At 51.9% G+C, this 18,590-nt stretch overlaps 9 protein-coding genes across 9 annotated transcripts; 4 read left to right on the top strand and 5 right to left on the bottom strand.

Annotated features, from left to right (window-relative positions):
* Window positions 1–210: 210 nt before the first annotated feature.
* On the top strand, window positions 211–479 carry J4E79_002736 (uncharacterized protein; the record flags this gene model as incomplete). The annotated part of the gene is made up of 2 exons (XM_049351633.1): window positions 211–237; window positions 258–479. The coding sequence occupies 2 exons, from the start codon at window positions 211–213 to the stop codon at window positions 477–479; spliced, it is 249 nt and encodes an 82-aa protein (XP_049214271.1).
* Window positions 480–3,961: 3,482 nt separating this feature from the next.
* On the bottom strand, window positions 3,962–4,410 carry J4E79_002737 (uncharacterized protein; the record flags this gene model as incomplete). Its single annotated transcript, XM_049351634.1, has 2 exons — window positions 3,962–4,244; window positions 4,301–4,410. 2 exons carry the CDS (start codon window positions 4,408–4,410, stop codon window positions 3,962–3,964), a joined length of 393 nt encoding a protein of 130 aa, XP_049214272.1.
* Window positions 4,411–5,694: 1,284 nt separating this feature from the next.
* Window positions 5,695–7,764, bottom strand: J4E79_002738 (uncharacterized protein; the record flags this gene model as incomplete). Its single annotated transcript, XM_049351635.1, has 1 exon — window positions 5,695–7,764. The coding sequence occupies one exon, from the start codon at window positions 7,762–7,764 to the stop codon at window positions 5,695–5,697; it is 2,070 nt and encodes a 689-aa protein (XP_049214273.1).
* A 97-nt stretch (window positions 7,765–7,861) lies between these two features.
* Window positions 7,862–8,086, bottom strand: J4E79_002739 (uncharacterized protein; the record flags this gene model as incomplete). The annotated part of the gene is made up of 1 exon (XM_049351636.1): window positions 7,862–8,086. The coding sequence occupies one exon, from the start codon at window positions 8,084–8,086 to the stop codon at window positions 7,862–7,864; it is 225 nt and encodes a 74-aa protein (XP_049214274.1).
* A 318-nt stretch (window positions 8,087–8,404) lies between these two features.
* Window positions 8,405–8,707, top strand: DPH3 (Diphthamide biosynthesis protein 3; the record flags this gene model as incomplete). Its single annotated transcript, XM_049351637.1, has 2 exons — window positions 8,405–8,599; window positions 8,651–8,707. 2 exons carry the CDS (start codon window positions 8,405–8,407, stop codon window positions 8,705–8,707), a joined length of 252 nt encoding a protein of 83 aa, XP_049214275.1.
* Window positions 8,708–9,031: 324 nt separating this feature from the next.
* J4E79_002741 (uncharacterized protein) lies at window positions 9,032–9,684 on the bottom strand (the record flags this gene model as incomplete). The annotated part of the gene is made up of 2 exons (XM_049351638.1): window positions 9,032–9,289; window positions 9,340–9,684. 2 exons carry the CDS (start codon window positions 9,682–9,684, stop codon window positions 9,032–9,034), a joined length of 603 nt encoding a protein of 200 aa, XP_049214276.1.
* A 192-nt stretch (window positions 9,685–9,876) lies between these two features.
* Window positions 9,877–10,574, top strand: J4E79_002742 (uncharacterized protein; the record flags this gene model as incomplete). The annotated part of the gene is made up of 3 exons (XM_049351639.1): window positions 9,877–9,945; window positions 10,004–10,086; window positions 10,136–10,574. 3 exons carry the CDS (start codon window positions 9,877–9,879, stop codon window positions 10,572–10,574), a joined length of 591 nt encoding a protein of 196 aa, XP_049214277.1.
* Window positions 10,575–11,320: 746 nt separating this feature from the next.
* Window positions 11,321–12,332, top strand: J4E79_002743 (uncharacterized protein; the record flags this gene model as incomplete). The annotated part of the gene is made up of 3 exons (XM_049351640.1): window positions 11,321–11,776; window positions 11,826–12,101; window positions 12,156–12,332. The coding sequence occupies 3 exons, from the start codon at window positions 11,321–11,323 to the stop codon at window positions 12,330–12,332; spliced, it is 909 nt and encodes a 302-aa protein (XP_049214278.1).
* Window positions 12,333–12,469: 137 nt separating this feature from the next.
* Window positions 12,470–13,255, bottom strand: J4E79_002744 (uncharacterized protein; the record flags this gene model as incomplete). Its single annotated transcript, XM_049351641.1, has 1 exon — window positions 12,470–13,255. The coding sequence occupies one exon, from the start codon at window positions 13,253–13,255 to the stop codon at window positions 12,470–12,472; it is 786 nt and encodes a 261-aa protein (XP_049214279.1).
* Between the last annotated feature and the right edge of the window lie 5,335 nt (window positions 13,256–18,590).

Raw genomic sequence — 18,590 nt, forward strand, 5'->3', positions numbered from 1 at the left:
ATCTTATCAACACGAACAACATAACAACGAGTGCATAGGTACGACGTAACGGAACTGACTTCACTATACCGAAATATCAACAGAGAGAAGAAAAGCGGACCATGGATCGCATTGCTAAAGCCCAGCGCCAATACGAAATTTACAAGAAAGAAGCATGCGACGTCCGCCATGTGACCTCTTGTCACAATCTCAATGCCCATTATAAGCGCGATGGAGGCGAGGACTCAGGGCATTACTGTAAGATAGACGAATTAAAGCTCTACGATTTGAATGACTACCGTCGGAATGACCGTCTAGTACTCAGCGGCCTGACACACACAAAGTTGAGGAAGGATCCTGATCTGCGAGAGTGGCTTATTCCAGCTACTTCCTCGAGCAGCTCATCGGAGGGGACGGATGAGGACAACATGACTGACATGTCAGATGAAGATATCTGGTCGCAGGCAGGAAAGGAGGAAGAAGCAGGAGGCTCTAAATGAGGACATCCTCATACAATTCGCTGACGCCTAGAGAGGTCTCGATCTACTGGATTTTCCTTGCGCTTTATTCTCTCTACACATTCGGCGATACATCTCATATTCTTTGATACGGTTCCATTTCCCCATGTTCATCGCGGCGACCTTGATTGCTCATCAATCCTCCTTCGACCACCATCTAGCATGCATTCGATATTTCACCATTCTTCCTCCGTCAAACATGTACCTTTACAGTGTTGTTGCCCAAACACATCGGCCGCGCCTTTTCTCGGCACTTTGAGAGTAAGTTTCCGGTGAACTGCTCTCAACCGGATTAAGACATATCGCCTGCGACTAACATGCCATCTCATCCTTGGGGCTCGATGAGTGCCAGACAACGCAAGTATGAAATTGAGAGAATGGAAGCTTGCGACGTTCCACACAAATCGCGTGACGGAGATCTTCGGGCTACTTTCCGAGCAGACCAAAGTGAGAACGCCGCTGAGCCGACGGTGAATTCTGCTATATCTCCTGGGTCTGGCATTTCAAATGCACGATCGTCATCTCCTGCAACGATCCCTTCCGCGGCAGTCGGTCGGTCGTCTCGTCGTCACGGAATAGTCGGCATTGAGCAACTGTACGATAGGGAACATCTTCACCCAGCGCCTTTCCCGTCTCCAAGGTATACCAAGCCAGCACCAACAGACAGGTTTTCTAGGCACATCGTCGCCTGCCCACCATTCTCGACAAAAGAACAGTGGGAGGAAATCCGTGCAGAAGTTCCGATGAGATTCGCAAATGCGGAAACACTACCGCCAGCTCCAACGTCTGTCCCTCCAACAGCTCTCGTACAACAAGAGGCCCATACCCTCTCACACGAAGCCCTGATAGATGACGCTCCTGAAATCAATCGCAGCAATCGAAGTTCCTATAGCTCACACGTTCAATCAATACAAATGCGTCGCAGCCAGGTTTACCAACACGAGTATAGGCAAGGTTCCACTCGAACTGACTCTGTCACCGACTCTGACATCGGCGAAGCGCCCAAGAGACGAGAGCGCAAGTACACCGTAGTCAACCAAACTATCAGCACACGCTCTGTTCTAAGCGACTGCGACACAGATACAAAAATCCATACCACAGAGTCGCCCGATAGACCAGCACCTGGTCAAATTGCTCTTGGACAAAGCGATAGACCACGCTCCGTTTTGAGTGATTGCAACACGGACACAGATAGCAACACAACAGAAAAGCGGAACAGGCGAGGAGCTGTCTACGTCGATCTTGGACAGTATGACAGACAACGAATTGCTATAAGCGATTGCGACACCGAAAGCAAAGCAGGTAGCGATACCACGGAAGTGCCTGACAGGTGGGGACCAGAACATACTACTCCGCGGGAAATCAACACACCACGATTCGCTCTAAGCGACCATCATATTGAAGCTACCGCACAAGCGCTCAAAACAGGAAACAGCCGTCTACTTCTCAAGAAAAGCTCTAGAGATCTCAGAAAGAGCTCACATCACTTGTCGACATGGAATGAGACCAGAATCCTACCTGAAATCACAGCATCGGGCCGGCATGGACTGCGCAAAGCCAAGTCCTGGTTTGCAGAGAAGATACAGTGTCGTAACGAGCCGCCTCTTAGTGCTGAAGAGGCTGCTAAGAAGAAGGAGGAAGCCGAGAAAGCGGCTGCTGCGAAAAAATGGGCTAAAGAACGGATGGTGTTTGATAGAGCACAGGCTGCTATTGCACGAGCAACATTTGTTCTTGATGAAGCTGCTACCGATGCAGCGTTGAGGCAAATGGGTCCTGGAGCGATTCCTGGGTGCTGCGACCCGGAGTGTAAGCTTGCTTGCTGCAGAAAGGGGAGATGATGGTGAGTGGGGGGTATCTCAATGTTGCGTTAGCTATCTATGTACGTCTGAAGCGTATGTGGTCTTCCTGAAAGCTCCATAGCATGGCTATTCAGTCGAAGTGTTTATCTACACTGTTCCACAGTATATAATCACCACTGTTCGCCCAGCGTACCATCATCACTTCTTTGTCTCCATCCTAAACTTCATCACCGCCGTGATGTCTTTGTTCCGTCCACTCCCACACAGTCACAATGTCCTTGTTCACTAACCAGTGCATCTCCAACGCTCAACCCTTTACTTATGTGATAAGCCTACTATGAAAGCCTTCAGGAAGAATGCAAGTCTCGCTGTCCTGTTACGCAGCACTCTTCGCCTATCGCTTCGCATCTCTCTATCGGAAACCTACCACGAGAAGATCCACGACCACATATATCACCCGCCGCATCCCTTTCCTCAAACCAGCGCGAAAACCGCGGATCATGCCACGAAGCAAACCCAATATGATGATTACCACGAATGCAGTTGTTAAGCAAACATTCCTGCTTAGTCCAACCCCTACAACAACAACCTTCCACACGAGTGGTAATACCCTCCCTGTATTCCCCGGCACCCAAGCATTCCTCCTCAGCCCGACGATAACCCTCAGTCCAACATCTTTCCGTACTGATTCGCCTGTTCTGCCACCATCTCCACCATCTCCTGCACTCACTCTTTTCCACGCTAACCACGTTCTCCGTACTTCAAGGTCAACGGAAGACCTGCCTGCGTATCCGATACCTCGCACTTGCTACAATGGTAGTATCAGCTCTCTTGATTTGTCCGATAGTTCATCTGGTGGTGTGAACATATCTGGCGTATGGGCAGCTGGAGAAGGAGGTTGGGGCTCACAAACTACGCGGATGAGCGATATTCTGCCTGATGACTTAGACCTTTATGGTGATGACGAAGAATATGGAGAGAAGGAAGAAGAAAGTTTGAATACGAGACCGTGGGGTATCGCGCTCACTGATGCCGCTCAAGATGTTGTCCGTGAACAAGATGAGAAGATTCAGCACGTGGAAAAAACGCAACAGACAGGACGGTCAGCGACAGAAGTGACCCGGGAAACGGAAGAGGCTGAATTAGGACCAGAGGTTCAGGGTTCGTTGCCGGTCATTAGGGAGGGCGATTACCCTTACTATCCGCTGCCCTCGCATCGTCCACAGCCAAGGGTAAAGAAAGATGTGCAGTGGGTGGTTCCATTGAAGGGCGGAGGAGTAGCGAAGAGGAGTAGCAATGACAGCGCTGGTTGCGGTAACCCTGTCAGAAATCTTCTGAGAAGACTCTTCCGGAGAAGGGGGTAAAGTAGTGATTTCTAGTCAGTCAATAGATCTGCCAGACGTAAAGTCCATGAAAGCGTTCCCTCCATTGCGATCCCCTTACTGTTAGCGAAAACACTTCACTCCGTCACTACAGATATCTTTCACGAACCACAAGAACATCACCAACGGCAGAGACATGTTCATAAAAAGCCACAACCGGGCTCAAACATCAATTCAAGAAAGTACTAAACAAAGAACGCAACCCTTTGGGTATCGCAACAACCGCAATCTCTCTTCCACCCCCTTCTCCATCCATCTCAAACCACCGCGCCTATTACTCAATCTACACGAAGAAAGCAGCAACGGCACCGACACCGGCAAGCGCACCACCGACCTTGAGGCCAGAAGCGGCACCGGTGAACTCAGAGGGAGGAGGACCGGTCATGCTGCCAGTGGGAGCGGCAGTGCCGGTGGGCATGGCGTATCCGGTGCCGACGGAGGACGCGTCGGGGACCATGGGGACGCCGGTGCCGCCCATGACGGGGGCGGAGGAGGGGGCCATGGGGGCGGTGGTGGGGTAGTAGGCGGAGCTCATGGAGGGAGCGACGGGGGTGTGCTGCATAGTCCTAGACATGATTGTTAGTACGAAAGCTGATAATAAATGGGGAGAGGAAAAACGTACTCGGTGACAGTGACAGTGACGGCAGCAGAGCAGGACTCCTCAGCAGCGGGAGCACCGTACTGAGCAGCAACAGCTGCGACGAGCGAAGCGGCGATGATGGTGAAACGCATCTTGAATGTTGATAGAAGTTGGGAGAAGGTAAATTGGGTATAAGGCGTTAGGAGACGTAAAGTCGAGTCGTTGAGTGATTGGTGGTAGTAAAGACTGTGTGAGTTTGACTTGGCTTGCAAGAAAAAAATGAGTGGCTAATAGAACACTAGGTACTATAGATTATGTTTGGATCGTAGGATGATGAGAGAAGAAGAGTAGTAGGAGGGATATGAGGCGGTCCAATGGGTCTTATACAGCCCTCTTATTAGTAGTCATATGACAGGTGATGGGGTGGGTGGAGGACGCGCCAGCCTTGCCCATCGATCGACTGAGTTGGTTCATTTCCTCGCGGGCGGTGGTCTAGATTGGTTGGGTCATCCTTGCATGTCAGGTGTGGCGAGCATGCTGGATTGCTCACAGGTTGGGGTGGGCGATAGCGGAAATTGTGTTTGTTGATCGACGGTTGGTAGGTGCGCGGCATGAGGTTTGCAAAAGCCTTGCCATTGCCGCGATGAATGTGGGGGAGTGTTGCGCGTCATGCTGCGCTTTTTGTGTTTCGCGCGCCTCGTTACGATTGTTCAGACTGCTTTTACTGTTACAAAGGCGTTGAGTTCTATTTCCATTGCAGCACGCGACATCTCGAGGATGAGTTGTTTCGAAACATCCCTAATCACAACTTCCAACCAAAAATGCGGCCTGCATATTAAGGTCATTTTGATAGGAACGGCTCAATATTAGCACGCGGCGCCTTCCACCGTTCTGAGACGCCGGTGGGCGGACCCCTGACGCTAGCCGTGATGAGGCTAGGCTATCACCTCGATCATGAATGCTCCCGACGACGAGGAAATGTACCTGTCGATCTTGCTGCTCATCCTCGCCCATCGCTGCTTTTGTGTTTGATGAGAGCGCGCAAACTGCGGATAGGGGTCTGCAGACGTCATACCGCAAGCAAGTCAGCAATACGATGCGATTGTACACTTTTCGCTCAGTGAACATGATGTGAGGAAGTTCGTATTCGCTAATCTAGTGACGAGCAGAAATCCGGGGTATCTCGTGTTGCTCTAGAGTCGTTAGTGATGCCGCGTTGCCGGCGGCTGCAACACTGACCCCATATGTAAACACCTCCAACGCCAGACATGCCTTCAGGCCAACCAAGAAAAAAACCAAACAGGCCAGCAGCCTACATTAACATGAAAACCTACAAGATAGGTGACTCAGCGTTGATGTAGGCTCTAGACCTGTTCAGCTTCTTCTGTTGTATGAGGTGCCTTCTTCTCCGAAATTGATATATGCCAAATCGAGCCTTACTTCACCCTGCCCATGATTGGATCAGGAGGCGCATCCTCTGCTATAGGTTCTGCGGCCTTTGCTTTAACCGCGTTCAACATGCCCCGGTCAAAGTCATCCCTTGTTCTCAAAACAGCTTCCACCCATGTAATACTAACATCCCGATAAGCATTCTTGAACTCCACATACGCAAACTGCACCTGCGACTTGTCGCATTCCAGCAGCTTAAGGAACTGTTGCACAGCGCGCCATCGGTCCTTGATATCGCGACCTTGCTCACCAAACGACATAAACCAGTCGAACGCCGTGTAAAGGTCGTCTTTCATCTTGTCTGCAAACTGATCCGTCCTCTTGAACTTGGCACCCTTGTTGCGCACAGCCCCGAGATATTGAACCAGCAGCTCGTCAGCGAGAGAATCGATGATAAGATCCTGTAGCGAGCGGTGGATCCTAGGGAGAAACTCATCCACGTAGTCTTTAAACGTTGTGATGATCGATGCCATATCCTGCCTCGAGTACCACTCGACGGTGAAGAATTTGGAAAGCACAGGTTTAAGATCGACCATGAAGATGAGCTCGCTAAAGACTTGTATGCAGTGCGATGAAATGTCAATATAGCCGTTCTTGGCCTCGTCCACATTCTTGGCCAGCTTGTCGATCATGTAATCCTGGGAGACGATAGGCGTGACTTCACGCTCAAAGACGCTTAGGAAGGAGGCTTGACCACTGCCGTCAATGTCATCGTCAATGCAGATGATCTGGTCGTTTGCAAGAGCGATGAGCCACTCCTGCAAGACATATATATCATCTTCATCTTGCGCGGGAGTAGGTCCGAGGTATTTGGCCTTTTCTTCGTCGATCAGTTGCGTCCATATACGCTGGCGAGACAATAGGGCACGGAACATGGAGTCGACCACACCGTCAGCAACGTCGGGACGCTGACTACTGGCAGCGACACCAATATTCTGGCTGAAAAGCGTCCAGACGTCTCCAAGAGCCTTCGTTTGGAGGATACCGTCAAAGTTGGTCTCATATGCAGTTTTGTCTTGCTGCACGAATCTCTGCCTGTCCTGTGTATTGATGCGTTCCATGTATTGATCCACAGCCTGGATGATAACGGAGCGGTAGGTACGTATCAGCTCGGGACTGCGGTTGTCGATGACATGTGGCTGTAGTTGCTCTTCTGAGTACCCAAGCTTCTGCATCTTGACGTAGTACTTGTCCACCCAGTTGATGACAGCCAGCAAGTATTGCGGCCCAAGAGCTTCGTCATCGGCAAACTCCATGAGGAAGTCGTGCATCTGCTTGTGGTAGATGTTGGTGTATGTGTCAAAGATCTTCCACTTCTTCGGCATGAGCTCGACCATACCCAGCTTGACTGTGTTCAGGTTGTTGAAATACCACTTGAAGTACTTTTCGACCTTCTCGGGGTCTTCCTGGAACTGTTCTCTCACTCCGTCCATCTCTGCCTTGCAAACATATTCGATGGAAGTAATGAACTTCTCCTTGTAGCCGCGAAGCTCCTTGGGCCCTTGTGTGATGGACTTGAAGCGAGAGGCGAGATCTCCGAACTCTCTCTGCGCATCTTGCAGCGCTTTGATCTTCTTGTCCGTCTTCTCTTCTTCCTCAATCACAACGGCCAAGCGGACCACCATGCCAACGTTGTCGGTCTGCACCAACTGTATGAGGTTTATGCACGCCTCGCCAATATGCCTGTCGAACCACTCTACGACATCGTCCAAGCGCGCGAAGAGGTCCTGCACCGTGATACCACTCTCTAGTGTGAGGTTGTCGATGAGTTCGGTGGAAGTGTCGCTGTTCTTGATCTGACCCATGGCTTCGTCGCGGATGTCTCGTAGTTGCGTCAGACCGTAGTGTACTTGTAGCAGGTTCGGTTGGTTCGCGGGGTCTTCGTCGTCCTGTGCCAGCAGGATCTCGAGGTTCTCCAGGCGCTCCTCAAAGGCCTCGATGTCATTGCGCATCTTCTCCACCGATTCGAAGTTCTTATGTGTTTGCGCAACCAGGTTGATGTGCGGGAAGTCCTGAATCATATTCTGGGCCTCGGCGCATAGCTTGTCTATCTTCATCATCTCCTATGAAGCTGTTAGCACTCGGCAAAGCATAGCAAGGGAGCTACATACTAGTAATAAGTTAGCAAGATATCTTGAGAGCTATTCGTGGCGGCTACTTGCCCTCCTTGATCAGGTTGACGGTGCGCTGGCCCTCGGTGATGCTGCTCATACCCGACTGGGTCAGCTCAAGCTGCTCTTTCAACCCATGGCGTAGTTGTCCGTCTACAGCCGCCTTCTTGCGCATAAATTCGGCTTTCAGCGCAGGTATCTTGTCGAGGTCCTCTGGGTGTCGCAGCAGCTCCGCGAGCTTCACCGTGGCGGACTCGACGTCGCCCATGGTTCTAGACGTGCTGAACACCCTAGAGCCTACGTTGACGTTAGGTCGCCCACTTTGAAGGTCTCTGTCTTGATGTAGTCTGCAAACCTGTTCAGTTTTTTTCGTGTATCAGGTGCGCGCCCATGGTAGGGTGCAGATGGAAGTTGCGGACGGGGTAGGCGGGCGGCCTCGATGTTACGGTACGTGTTCGGAGCTTCTGGTGATGTGAATGGACGGGCGGATGCAGGTCCAGGGCTAGCGTGCCGGCCAAAAGTTCCCCGCCACTTCCTCGCAGTCGGCGACAAACTCAATCGCTCTTTCCACGCACACCTACCCAACATGGCCGACGAAGAGCTGAACCTCTACGACGAGATCGAAATCGAAGACTGCTTCTATGACGAGACGCTGCAGATCTACCACCACCCGTGCCCATGCGGCGACCGTTTTGAGATCTCCATCTACGATATGCGCGACGGAGAGGACATTGCGCGCTGTCCCAGTTGTAGCCTGATGATACGAATCATCTTCGACCCGGTATGCCTTCTACTCAATATATGGCGCGACTTGAGCACTGACATGTTGCAGTCCGATCTCCCACCAGAGAACGACGATGCACCCAAGAGCGTTGCCATTACCGCCTAGATTCCTGGACCACTACTTTCATACTACCTTATGGGGTCACAGTTTACGCCTCGCAATACCTACGGCGTTGGAATGCATATATCGGCGTTTGGGGGAAGTTGGTTACATAATGTGGTCGCAGTCTGGCAAAGACCAGGGAGATACCACATGGGATGCCTGGAGAAGCGGAGCTGAGAATGCGCAATCATAAATTGTTGTCGCTTTTCGCTATTTGCTACCGTATCATCGTGTATACTCTCCTGGCCGGAAGAGACTATCTGCCCAAACGTGCTCTGCGACGGGACGACGTACTAGAGCATGTGCTACTGACTATAGCACGCTCCATTAACGCGGGACCTGGTCATCCACACTGACGTCAACGCCCAGCTCTTTCCTGAGAATCTCAGTGAGCGAGCTGCCGTCCCTCATGTACACCCAGTCGCCGATGCCACCACCCTCCTTGAAGTCCATGCCTTCTTGTGCGACGACCCAGTCGAATCGCTTCGGCCCGGAGATTGGGGAACTGAGCCAGATCTGCTTGTTCGGGGGTTGTTTGTTCAGTACGAAAGTGTTCTCTTGGAAAGTGACTTCGAGCACGCCAGCCTGCAACCGAATTAGTATCCAATCTGATTTGTTGCGTGATCGTGACTTACGGAGTAGTCTACTTCGATGGCAGGGTCATTCTCCTGAGCCTCCTCTAACCTCTGTACCAGCTCGCCCAGGTAGTAGTCTGCGCGCTCGTGGAATTCTTCTATTGAGAGCTCCGTGGGTTTGCCAGGTTCGTCGTGGGCTTCACTCTCCTTGGGCTTCGGGTCCTCCTCACCAGGCATAATACCCACCCTCATGCCCATTGATACGTGGAAGCTGCGAACGGGGGTAGCATGGCTGATGGCAGGAGCTCGGCTGGCGATGATGCAATTGGCGGGCGACTGGACGCGGAGGGAAGATCGGGCGGCGCGACGAACGGCGGTGCTGACGAATCGAGTAGCTGGCTTCATTGTGACTGAATTGGATGGGTCGGGGTAACTGAGAGGATTGTCGGTGGTGGAAGTTGCGGAGTAGCGGGAGAGAGTGTTCTGTTCCTGGGCTGGACGCAAGCTGGAGGAGCATGGACCCTCGCGCGCCTCCCCGCATCCTTCGGTGGGACATGTCCAACGCCAGTGTGCGCCTCACCACCACCTATCCACATCATGATCAACGCAGTCCTCGTCTTCAATAATGCCGGCCAGCCGCGACTGACCAAGTTCTACACACAGCTGGTACATTACACGTGACCTGACATTGCGCTCCAGGGCTCCCGTACTCACCACCACCCAGGAAACCAGCGTCCAGCAGCGCCTCATCTCCGAAATCTTCACCCTCGTCGCCAACCGTCCAAACTCAGCATGTAACTTCTTACCGTACGTTATTCCATCGCCTTACACAGTATTCTCGCTAACATGTACCTAGACTCCCGCCGCTCCTCGCCAGCAGCTCCAAATCCAGCACACCCACGACTCCCCACAACGACACACCTTCCCTCGTCACCTACCGCCACTACGCGACTCTCTACTTCATTGTCATATCTACATCCACCGAATCGCCTCTCGCGCTTCTTGATCTCATCCAGGTCTTCGTCCAAGCCCTCGATGGTCTTTTCGAAAACGTATGCGAGCTGGATCTGATCTTCAACTTCGAGACATTACACGCGACGCTGGGTGAGATGATAGTGGGCGGAGTCGTGGTAGAGACGCAGTTAGACAAAGTCATTCAAGGCGTCAAGGCACAAGGAAGAGTCGCCAAGAGACCTGTCAATGAAGGCAAGAACATTGGCGGCGGTGGCGGCGTTATGGGCGGACTGACCTTCGGCGGTCTAGGAAGAGGAGATGGCATGTGGGCTGGAAGATGAAGAAGAGAGTTCAAGGTCAAGATCTGTGAAGCCAGGAGCGTCGCGCTCGAAGCGTTGGGCGCGCCGAACAGCCCAACCGCTTACACAGCCTCGATTGTTCAAGAGCAACGACCCAGCGGCGAAACCAGAGCTCACCAGGCGCACCGGCCTCCTCAACGTCTAGATCTGGACCCGGCGCATCAGCATGGCACCCACAGTCAGTATCGTGTCAGACTCCTCGGCACTACTCAAACCCCCTCATCCTGTCCGCACAGGCTCGGCGGACTCGCAAACAATTCTTCCATGTCGCATGCGACCTCTATACATATAGCGCGCCTGCTTACCTGTCCTGTGGGGTTACTGTTGTGAATTTCCCCGGACCGGGTAAACACATGGTAAAGGTCAAGGGTCGGTATATGTTCGAAACGTCGCGCCTGGAACCAATGCCGAGCTAGGATTAATGGAAACAAGCTTTTAATTTACCGCTCACTAGTTCGTTCCAAGTCCCACTAGAGGGCGAATGACAACTGTCAGCCCTTCATCTACGTTGTGGCGCCGAAGATGTGGGGAGAAACACTTTAGTCGAGAACTGCGTGACCTCATTTCCGCTACTGCTGATTGCTGGAGAGTTTCGGGGAGATCGTTTCAATGCATACCGCATCCCTTGAACCGCACGCACGCTCCGGCTGAAGACAAGCTTTATAAGAAGGTCTGTATCCCAAGACTCTTGGATTCTCCACCGCGTTCATTCATTCCAAGTCAACACCATGCGCTTCCTCACTGCTGTCACCAGCTTCCTGTCCGTAGCTGCGGCTGCAACCACTGACATCGCCAAGCGTGCCGTGACACCTGGCGCTCTCTCCCAGGTCACCTCTTTTGGTGCTGCACCCACCAAGGCTGGCTTCTACATCTACGTGCCCAAGAAGCTTGCGGCGTCGCCAGGAGTTATTGTCGCTATTCACTACTGCACTGGTACCGCGCAGGCATACTACACCGGCAGCCCTTACGCCAAGTTGTCTGAGCAGTATGGCTTCATTGTCATCTACCCAGAGTCCCCTCACGAGGGCAAGTGCTGGGATGTCAGCAGCAAGGCCACTCTGAGCCACGAAGGAGGAGGAGACAGCAACACCATTGCCAACATGGTCAAGTGGACAGTCAAGGAGTACAAGGCCGACTCGTCCAAGGTCTTCGTTACCGGTTCGAGCAGTGGCGCCATGATGACCGTACGTCTGATGGAGTCCTGATCATGTTATATTTGCTAACGCCCTTCAGAACGTCATGGCCGCTACCTACCCCGACATCTTCAAGGCCGCCATCCCCTACTCCGGTGTCGCCGCCGGTTGCTTCGCCTCCGCCGCCAACGGAGTCGACGCCTGGAACAGCACCTGCGCCCAGGGTAACTCCATCGCCACTCCTCAAGCCTGGGCCGCCGTAGTCAAGAACATGTACCCCAGTTACACCGGTGCCCGCCCCAAGATGCAGGTCTACCACGGCAGCGCCGACACCACTCTGCGCCCCCAGAACTACCAGGAGACCATGAAGGAATGGGTAAGTCTCACAATCTGAGTCCTCGAATAATCACGTGCTAACGATATTGGTTAGGCTGGCGTTTTCGGCTACAACTACGACAAGCCCCAGAGCACCAAGGCCAACGACCCCCAGAGCGGATACACCAGGACCGTCTACGGTCCTAATGTCGAGGGTATCTACGCTGCTGGTGTCGGTCACACCGTCCCCATTCGGGGTGCGGACGATATGAAGTTCTTCGGCTTTGCTTAGACGCATCGAAGATGAAGAGCTAGCATACTCTACAGTCAAGCCTCATGGCAGTCACCAACAATTCAATGTACATATTCGTGACTACACACATCACACTGCATTTTCACCGTGTTTACTTTTACGTTTTTATTGCTGACCTACCATGTTCTACGTTTCTTCTTCTTTTCAGGGACTTTGGTAGCTTCTAAGCTCCTGCTCCTGCGATGGCGGAACCAGAAACTAAGTCGCTTCGGTGACTTGTCATCGGTATCGTTGAGATTGTCCCAGCTGAACTTACTTTGAAGTTGTGGTGTCGGCTCACATCGAGTCTTTTCCTCGAAACCGCTGTCACGTCGCTCAAGAGGCGGTAGCGAAGGCTTATAAGGCGGCAGGGGCTTGGTATTAGTATACGTGCCTGGATGCTTATGTCGCGATGCGTGGATATCAGAAGGATGCTGATCTTCATCATACATCCTTTCGAACTTCCGCATCTCCTCGTTGAACTCGGCGATATATCTCGCGGGAATGGGCTCTTCATCTGAATCCTCATCTTCGTCCGGCCTAATCCAAGACCGCTGTGGGTTATCAAGTGCCCGCATCCTATCAAATCCCTCATCAGTGAAATCAAATCCCACTCCCAGCGCCGCACGCGTAGCAAACTTCGCGGCAGATATCTCTGCCCGGCGCTCACGGCTCAAGTTACCTTGCTTTTGGTACGGCGTCTTTGGTATCATGTTTCGGGTCGAGGAGAGAGAGGGTTGTGCGAAATGCGCTTCTAGGCGAGAGCGATGTTGTTGCTTGACTAGGTAGCGGTATTCGTCATTTGGGAGGTAGTCTGGGGGGATGGAGGGGCGGTAGTGTAGGGCGGGGTGGTATGTTGGGGAGGATGTGGATGAGGGGTAGTATGCCGGTGGGCTGAACGTGTAGGATAGTGTGGACGCCATTTCTAGGTAATCCTTTTCTAGTTGGGAAGTTGGTTGTGGTGAAGTAAGGGTTTGGTTCTTTTGTTAGTTTTGTCTGGGATGTGTGGTTCAAATTGAGAGACATGGCTATGGACGGAAATGGGACGTGTTATGTGTGTATATTGCTGGTGTGGCATGACTCGAGTCTCGTTGAGAAAGTACTATGTGGGGTTTGGGTGAATGTTCGGGGAGGGTGGTGGAAGATGGAATGATACTGTACACACTCACGGGAGTATTCTCTGGGTTGGATTTTTTGTTCGATAATCGAAAGCTGCATCCAAGTCAATGGGTCACGAACATCGTCGAGTTCCCAGTTTGCTTCTATCGAAGTCTTACGAGTTACGTCTCTGTCGACGACCAGCATCTGTGAATGAATCAGCCCCATTGTGGTATCCCCGGCTTTCGATGTTTCGGTATCTGTAGAGATGATAATCTGTGTCGTTCCTCATGATTTGGTAGTTATTCGAGTTTGTACGCAACGCGTATGAGGCTAGCGAAGCACAAGGAAGTCATGGAGCTTGAGAGCAATGACGTCATCGCCCTTTCCCAACCTCCCGAGGTCAGCAACCAAAGCGGCGCCAAATCTCAGCTTCCAGGTTATTTCCTGCGCTTCATACTGTGACTTCGAATTTCTCAGCACGAAACACACGCAAAGATGACTGCCCGCGTCCTTGAAGGTTCTCGCATCTTGTTATGGGAATGAAATATTCCACGGTGGCGATGAGGGCTAAATTTCGGCTGTATCGGCGATCTGTTGCTTGACAACATCACCTGTGACAAGGTGCGCAATGCTTGTTCAAGCATCATTACTTATCGAGCGGTTTCTACTGCACTAAAAGATTTCGATCAAAGCACAACTAGATTGAGCATGGCATCCTCAGCAATCAATGGAGATCGAGCGCTAGATCTCACAGAGGCCGTTGTCACACTCCAGCAAACGACAAGGAAATTTATCGCAGACACCAGAGCAGGGCGTGAGGGGTTTGTTTTAAGACCCTTCTCTTCCGCCGATGATGAGAACGGCACGGGAAATATGCTTATCATAACCTCGCCTGACAAAGAGATCAAGACTCACCTGGAAGCTCTGGAAATGCAACTACGGGTGTTGGAACAACGATTACGATCGCGAGGAGATTGGCATCCATCAGATCAATTACTCAACATATCACTACCAACTATTCTCGACATTATCGACCTCTCAAACGCGATCACGCTGCTCGACCAATTGATCACCTCTACAAGCCCCGGTGAACAGACTACCCCACAGCAGACCCTGTCAGCGTATTCTTGGACTTGGGATCCTGCCTGGCATGAGTTCTACACCTACATACCCTCTCAGCAAACATACCTGTATCTTTCGCGCTGGAAGTTGAATGAGATCAGGAATGTTTGGGAGCATGTGAGCATGGCTGGTGTAAATCTGACGCCGGATGTCGCGGTAGAAATGCTAGGTGCGTGGGAAGACTGGACATGGGATTCAACGTGGAAACAGTGGTACCTGGACGTCACCGAAAACGACGCTGAGGAAAAGAGTCAGATTTTTGCAAGCCCATGGCGTGCACAAGGAGATGGTGAATGGGTTTATGTTGGCAGGATAGGCGGCGTGCACTAAGAAGAGTCGACGATCCGGCATCAACGCGACACTCTGAACGATACCGAAGTATCCTCAACGATGTACAGGCTGTCAAACACCCAGCCACTTCGGCAGTGTGCGTGAAAGGCGCATGTGAGACCTCAGAATCAGACATCATGTGCCAGACAAAGCGCGCATGTTCTACCCGCACAATGTGGTATCAGTACTATATCCTAGCGTTCACCCGCCTATTCACCATTCTCAGACGGCGTGAATACATGTTCCAAGAACAGGGACAAAGGACGATGAACGGTCGAACAAACACACGCGTAACTACACGGACCGAAACATACCCGACACTCCAACCCACAGCGCAAGAGGACTACTTCTCTTATCACCCCAAGACTAATCCTCGTGGTAGACAGGGCCTCCAACGTCCGCATATTCCAGTTCCACTGCATGTAAGCTACACGAACTGTTCGCCGCTCTCTGCGGGCCCGGCAGGATGGAGGTATACGCCAGTATCCGCGCGTACTCCTGGACTTGAGTCGTTTCGTCACGATCACGGGGTAAAACTCAAGACGCGTCTTTCATTTCGAGCTGTACTGCTGAATTGCCGTTGGGACTTGCTGTGGGACGAGGATGAGTTGCCGGCCAGGGTGATCGGTTGCTGTCAAATGTACCTCGACGAAAAGTACGAGTCTGTTAAAAGGAAACTGGCGAAATGCGGACGTGTTTTGTGTGGGTTCCTAGGTTGGCCTTGGCGGAAGCTATTCTCTCGGCGGTTGGCATTGGAGGAGGTAGATGAGCTTCTTCCGAGTTTCTATCGCGACGATCTTGAGTCTGGGCCTTCGCATGATACAGAAGATGTTCAGGCTTTCCTTGACCATGCAGTTTAGCATACACTGCAGGTGCACATGCAAGTGGACGCGCGCGCTGTATTGTCCTTTACCATTAGCAGGTGCATATAAGGTACATCTTACACAATTGCTCAATCAAATATAAAGAACGCTGTCAATCCCCCAAATGTTGTTTGATACTCAACGCGCAGTGGCTGGTTCTAACTTCGAAAGCTTGTTGCGAGAGGGACGGAAAGGGGACGCCCAGGGTGCTTTTCGCGGCTATGACGTAAGCTCTCACTAGCGCCTAACAGGACAGCCCCGATGCACGCGTCCCAGCCTCCTTCTATGACCCTCATCTCAGCATCAATATACCATCCTCCTGACCACGTATTTCATCGTCTTCGCGCACGAATCCTCTGCGATCAGGGCGCAATACCGGTAATGAAGATCTCCGACTTATCAGACAGTGGCTCTTTCTCAATATCCATCCCCACTTCCGGGCGTCCGCGAGACGCGTCTGGTCGACAGGAGCAGTTCGCAGAGAGTCAGCCATGTCACCATACCCATGATCATGTGTCAAGCATCAATAACTATCAGATGCCTTCGCGCGTGATCAGCAGGCGCCACTGATTTTGGGCAATATTGGATCGAGGCAACTACCGGCATGGTTAATCACCAGAGATTCGCCCTCGATATTGGAAGCCCTCTCACCAGCTGCACCCCACAATGCGCTTTCACGGAAATGTGTCATGCAGGGGCTGGCTCACATGCTGATAAACTGCGAGACGATAGAACCATATCCTTACACTCACATTGGTCTGGCTCTCAACTCATCATACGGCGCCATGTTGACTCTCCTTGCAATCGTACTGTTTGTACCGTCTATGAACGCGCTACTGCACCATCTCGCAGTCGGCACTACAAATGGGCAGGCCTTGTACTCGCTGGAGACGGACGATGAATCCAGGAAAGTGTATACGATTCAGGCCAGAGACGCGGGTGGAGCATCGCCGTCTCTGGCGCTCGACGTACGTGCATCAATCTTCAATAAGGGTCATTCCCGTTGACCTATTCGGTAGCGCTCGAAGCAGCACCTCTTCAGCAGTCGTCCGCAGGATGGAACCCTGACCCGCCACTCGATTGCGCCTACATACGAGCTCATCAGTGAAGGCACCATGGAGATACCCTCATCATGTTGGTTCTCATCATGGCATCTGCATGAAGCTTTCTGACCAATGTAGGCAACACTACGAACTTCCTGTCTCTAAAGCTAGGATCTTCCATGCACAACACTGCTATATGGGGCAGTGCTAGCACAGGAACTTGCAGTATCGTCTTTGGAGTGTCGCCAGACGGTTATGATACTATTAACTCCCAAGAGATCGCCGGAGACGTACACTCTATTGCATGGGCTCCCAACGGGCGTAACTTGCACGCATTGGACTCACACTCTTCCGGAAGTCTCTTGACGTCAATCACGAACTTCCGTATGTCCGAAGACCCGAATTTGCAGGACGTGGTGGGTATTGATGTCCTTGGTAATGTCACAAGCGCTTCACAAATTGTCGCCCATCCCACTGAAACCTTAATGTACATCGTCACTAAGGAGTCAAACGAACTGATTGTCGTTTCTTTGGCAGGTGACACTCTCCTGAGCATTTCTACTCCGGTCCTGCGATATAGATTGCTTCCTACTTCGTTGGATGCGTCACAGTTTCAGTCATCATCTTTGGCTATTTCTGCGTCTCGAAACACATTGTGGGCACTTTCGCAGTCTTCGCTTCAAGCAGTCATTACAGCCTTTACCCTCAATGTCACAACGGGCGAGGTGGTAGATGTCGCGGCCCGTGCGAGCTGGCAGGGAACTGGCGAAGGCCAGCTCACGGCAGCGCCTTTTGATGGTGGCGATGTAGTCGCTATCACAGACTCTCCGACGGCATATATCACTATACTCGGTCTGGATCAATCCACATTGCCAAGCGCCCGCATAGCCGAGGATTCTGGCCTTCACGACTATTTGTATGCCATGCAAGTTGATGAGAGGAAACGCAAAGACATACAAATGGCTGCACCGAAGATCAAGAGCTATGGTCGGGTTTTTGTTGACGATCACGTCAACTTAGGCGACTGTGCGTGGATCGATTGAAAATATTCAAGTTCCCTACGCATTCAGTGTAGGCAATGTCTTGTTCTCAGACAATGAGCCTTTGATAGCCCCGTCTCCACAAAGCCACTACTGGCCATCAGTTTTACACTCGCATCCTTTGTCTGTTACTCGAATTACATCAAGCTCTTCTGAAGTAGCGGCGGTGCGATGCAAGTTTTCAGTCTGAACGGTCGTTACATATCTATACAACCCGTATTCAAGCACTTAAAGACTATCTTATATGCCGTATGTTCACATAATAGCGTCATAACATCACTAATGCTTGCAGTCCTAAGCGCCGTCGCGAAGCCGAGACTGCGGCTACTCGCCGAGTACGCGCCAGAAGAGCAGCGGCTGCCGCAGCAGCTACCGTAGTGAACGCCACCAATCCGCTTCTCAGATTTCCGGGAGGTTAGTGAGACGTCTTCTGCAACGCGCACGAGTGCTAAAATCATGCAGAGATTAGGAACAGGATATATCAACTCGTCTTCGATCACTTTATAGCAACTCATCGACCATACATGATCACGCGTAGGGGAGTAGATCCTCACGGCCCTCCCACTGCTCGAATACGTAGATGTCGATATCCGTTGGTTATGAGCGCACCGAACGGCTTCAATGTCATTCCATGGGCAGACACTGATCCATTGCGGCGTGTCAACGCAGCCACTCAAGCTGCGATACACGATGGGTACTGTGCCATGAAGACAGATCTACTGGCCATTGGGCAAGTATCACGTCAGTTTATGCGTGGTA

This window comes from Alternaria viburni (genome assembly GCF_023758015.1).
Source record: "Alternaria viburni strain BMP 2772 chromosome Unknown scaffold_4, whole genome shotgun sequence".
In the NCBI taxonomy this organism is placed as follows: domain Eukaryota; kingdom Fungi; phylum Ascomycota; class Dothideomycetes; order Pleosporales; family Pleosporaceae; genus Alternaria; species Alternaria viburni.